At 29.0% G+C, this 4,934-nt stretch overlaps 1 protein-coding gene across 4 annotated transcripts in view; it reads right to left on the bottom strand.

Annotated features, from left to right (window-relative positions):
* The window catches only part of LOC111623444 (tRNA-dihydrouridine(20a/20b) synthase [NAD(P)+]-like), a 51,584-nt gene that overhangs the window by 17,939 nt on the left and 28,711 nt on the right, over positions 1–4,934 (bottom strand). For 3 of the 4 annotated variants that reach the window (XM_023366025.1, XM_023366024.1, XM_023366023.1), the window contains exons 2-3: positions 1,867–1,977; positions 641–762 (exon numbers count right to left, since the gene is read on the bottom strand). In XM_023366025.1, the coding sequence (XP_023221793.1) occupies positions 641–762; positions 1,867–1,970 (226 nt within the window). In that variant the 5' untranslated portion in view covers positions 1,971–1,977. Of the gene's footprint in view, positions 1–640; positions 763–1,866; positions 1,978–4,934 lie in introns of those variants that run through there. The other variant, XM_023366022.1, reaches the window with a different exon arrangement.

Genomic DNA, 4,934 nt, shown 5'->3' on the forward strand with positions numbered 1-4,934 from the left:
GAGAGACGATGACATCTGTCTATTATTATAATAATACCTAACGATAAAATAAATGATTTAGAAAAGTTTTTCTTGTTTAACTGCTTTCCCTATGACTTTTTCTGATTAAAAAAAGCCAATTTTTATGTTTATAAAATATTTTGAATGAAAAATATTAAAATACGTACAAAATAAACCATTTTGAACACTCTTTTTTATTATTTATCAAAAAAATATAGTTCTGGCATAAACAATGTTAAATTTTAACTGACTTAATTTTGCGAACGCATCTTTTTTATTTACATGGGTATCTTAAGGTCTGTTTTTGCGCTAATGTTGCTAATGCACCTTTTGAGCGAAAAAAAAAAATTGTTAAGGAAAAATTTTCTGTTAGCGAACCCTTTGTTAAATATTTTGAATATCACCACTGAGTACATCGTGGGTCACTAGTTATATGCCTCTCCTATCTCTTACAGTATTGTGGACTAATATTTATTCTTGATACCATTGATACTTGCATTATTTTTATGAGTCAAACTTAGGATTGATATAATTATTTGTTTCCAAGCTTTGCTCACATGGAAAATTTTCTGTGGACACTTGTGCTTTGAATAATCCTTTAAATAAAATTTATAAATTAAAAATTTAATTTCAAATTTACCTGGATTTGTTGTAAATTCCACATCTCTTGCTTTTGAAGACTGAACAAATGATCTTGAGACAATCATTGGAGTAAATGCTAAATCGCAATTATATCTTCGAACCAAAGCACGAAACTGTAACCTAACAATCAAAATTAATTATTTCAAAGAACTGCTACATAGTTCATTTTCTTGTTATTTAATAGTGTATTAAACACATGAAACAATATTAATTATGATTTAATAAATATCCATACTTTGAGGTTTTAAAATTCCATAACTTGTTTTAATAATCAAAATAAAAATTTAAACGTACTTAATTAATAGAATTTAAAAATTAAAAATTATTTTGAAATAAAATTTAATATCCAATGTTAGGTTTTAACAAATATAACTTTCAGATAGAAAATAAAATTAATCAAATTTATATTGATCATTTATTTTCTACTAATATAACAACCATTTTATAAGTTTATATATTGAGCAAATAAGTAAAATTGTTAATAAATGACAACAAATGTATTATGATAAATGTATAAATTAAAAAATTATGAGGCACTTTATAAATTATTATAAAGTGTCTCAAAATGATGCTTGCAAGAAGCAAAATTAAAATTACCATCTTAATTGTCACTGAAGAAAATTAAAACAGCCACTAAAACTCATTGTCTTAATGGATTCAAATACCAACTAGAACTAAATTATATTTTTTCTATCTAGTTTTTCAATTCTTATTTTTTCTTTGTTTTTTTTTATGTATATATTCTATTAGTTCATTTAATTTAACCCTTGTTTTGTTGTTATTCTAGTTAGGCATCTGTTGTGAATGTAATTCAAATATTTAAACAATCTTATTTGAATTATTCTTCTAATTTGGACTACTATATTTTTAGTTGTTTTATTTTATTTTCTGTCAGAGTTTCCTGCAAAAGGCCTTTTAAAAGCTGAAAACGTTTGTTTTTGTTATATATTAATATGCCAGAAACTTAAAGATGTCAGTATATTTGTTTAACTACTGTTTCAGTTTGTTTATTTCTTAGTATTTCTAGTTAAATTAGGCATTGAATAATACAATGGGTAAAAAGTCACTGAAGATTTATTTATAACTTTATTTTTAATTTTCTTATCTTTATAGATAAAATAAAAAATAAATAACTTCAGCAATTTTTAGTGTATCTTGCATATATAATTTTATTAAATTTTCTTTGAACATTTCATGTAACAAAACATTAATTTAATAACTCACTTTGAATATCTAACCATTGGAGCAGCTGCAAATACCAATTCCTTTTGAGAAAATAGATCCATTGGTTTTATATATTCTTTCATTACATATTCAGTTGGAACCATTCTAGTGCTGCAATATAAAATATAAAAATTTAATAAGATCATGAAATTTTCTCCATAATATATTTCACTGCAATTTATCACTGACATAATTTATTGGAAAGTGATACAATTTTAATAAAATATTATAAATTAAAATTAATAAAATCATCATGAAATAGTTATAATGAGTTAACAATGAGGAATCCCTTTTGCATCTTTAAAATTAATGCATTTTTTTTTTAAAGTAATTATTTAATTTTATATGGTACACAGACACAGGAAACAAACTACCGATAACAAATGACAAATAAAATATCCTAAAATTATAAGTAAATTTATTATTTTTTACGATTTTTCCTAAATTTAGAATATTTTTTTATAGATGCAATTTTGCTGATATTAGCCTAAAATGAGTTGAAGGTTTTAATCTCTTTATTATTGGGTTGTTCAGAATGTAATTTTGTTTTTTTTTACCACTAGACGGATTAGTCGTATTTTTCCCGCCATTTTCATTCTAAACCGTATTATCATTATATATTTTGACAGCTAGCATTTTAAAGCTTACTTGTAAAAAATTTTGTTTGATTTTGTGCAATTGTTTATTTTTTCTGTCTCATCAAATATGGAAGNATGGTAAAGATACTGAATCTATACAGTCCTTAAACAAGTGATCACCTTGGCAATGACTGCAGACACGTTTTGGGGACGGGCATTCCTTTGCAAAATGTCCGAAAGCTAGACACTTGAAGCACTGTCTAACTGAAATGTATTCGAACACCGGACAACTACTCCACTTGATGTACATCTTTCCCTCCCTAAGTAATCATTCTCTGATACTTGGAGTGACCTCAATGATCCATGAAAGATATTCACTGTTTTTTTGTTTTAATGCATATTTAACTCTAACATGATCTGGAAATTCATCTTTTTCAACACGAAGCGCCAAATAATTTTGTTCACAAATGTGTTTTTCAAGATCATCTTTAGTGATAGACTTAGGAACCAAAATGATCTTAATAAGAGGTCGTTGTAGGTTTCCTCTACGAGCCTTGAGTCCTGGGACTTTCTCCAATAAACATTCCAAAACTTCAGCATCTGAATCATCGCAAACATCAATTGCGACTCCCCCCTGGTTAATTTTTCTTATTTTTTATCCCTACACCAGCTGCTGTTGGATCCACACTTTTGGTCAAAGTTGCTCTTGTTTGTTCAAAGGTAAAGTTCTCGTTTTCACTATAAACCAGTATTGTACAGGTAGGTGAAGGTGGTGATGGTTTTGGCTTTGGTTGCATTGTTGTCAAGCCTCTGGTTAGTATTGCACTATATGACGGAACAGATGGAACAGGAGTTTCGTTTTTACTCTGTATAATATGGTTTTTAATCAATTCACTGATTTCTTGCTTGGTATTATGGACAGCCTCTTGAATGTCTTTATTACAAATCTCCAGGGCTTCTTTGATATCTTCTGTAGTCGCTAAATTCCTTATTTTATTCTTTGGAATCTCTGTTATGCAAGCTTTCTTGACGGCAGCCTCAGTTAATTCAATCATCCTGTTAAGTTGTTTCACTATAAACTTCTTATGTTGTGCAGTCCCCAGTTGGTCATCCTTATTAGCAGTGATATATTTTTGTGTCTCCTGAATAATGCGTTCAGCATCCTGGCAAAAGTCTTCCATTATTTCTGTCTAATTTAGAAGTTTTATCTTCGGAAAACAAAGAAAATTATCAATAAGAAAGCGATGACGTCAGATCAGCAACGATTCAAGTCCGTTGATGACCGTTATTACCGTTGTCAGACCGTTAGCAGTAGAAGTGGAAAAAGTCTTCAAAAGTTTAAATCGTCGCCATTCAAATTCTATTTGAATTAAGTATTCCAAAATTATTCAGTAAGGAGCACTTATGGTCCACTACCGGACACAGTTAAGATTTTTCACGGATGTCAACACGTAGGCCCGATGCGGGCCGCCGAATGTCAAACGAAAAAGTCCAAAAACTGAAAAACGGGTGGACCAAAATGCACAAAAATTGGAGATCTAACTCACCGTTCGATGTATTGTCCTCCACCGATCACAATTCCGGAAAAACGGTCGTAGAGATTACGAAAAATCGGTCCGAAAAAAACGTGAACTTTATGTCTTCATATTTCCAAAAAGATTGGGTCCATATTATCAAATTTGGTATCAGAAGAGTCACAATCACAAGTTCTATCCAGATGACCACAAAAAACTGGACTAGAAACAGATTAACCTATCGAAATCACGAGAAATCGAGTAGCTCGATTTTGAACACACACACACAAAATCCCCTAGCGTAAAGTACCGGTCCCCCAGAGCAGTAGGATGTCACTTAAACGCTCGTCCGTCCGACCATCGATTTGCCTCATTAGAAGAAAATGTGGGTGCATGGTGAACTGCTCACTGCCGATTACATATACTATCATGCACAACATGCATGGTATTTAGCTAATACATAGCAGAAAAAGGATATAGTCTTTATCTACATTCTTTATATACATAACGTTTTTCATCATTAATTTCAGTCAGCAAACAATGTAAGCAAACTGTAATTAGTATATTAATTAATAGCCAACTTCGTAAAATAATAATAGTCTTTCTATTTAAAATTAATAAAATATTTAAAAGTAAAAATATTTATAGCTATATATCCATTTAGATTTCGAAAGATATGTAATAGATGTCCTTTACGCTATTGAAAATAAAACTGGGACGAATGTGAGTTGGTTTAATTTCTATAATCCTGAATTACATAAAAATGATCCAGAATTCAGTCTAGCAGATCTAGAACCTGATGGGTAAGATTTTTTTTTATCATTTATATATAGTTTCTTTTAATTTTTTAATATAAAATACATTTATTAGTACATGTAAGGTTTCGATATTTTTAAAATTATAAATAAGAGATAATTGACTTTTAATTAAAGTTAATTATATAACAAATGAAATTTCAATAAATAAATAAATATGT

The sequence above is a fragment of the Centruroides sculpturatus genome, unplaced genomic scaffold, assembly GCF_000671375.1.
Source record: "Centruroides sculpturatus isolate CEXI.00-Female unplaced genomic scaffold, Cexi_2.0 scaffold315, whole genome shotgun sequence".
Taxonomy (NCBI): domain Eukaryota; kingdom Metazoa; phylum Arthropoda; class Arachnida; order Scorpiones; family Buthidae; genus Centruroides; species Centruroides sculpturatus.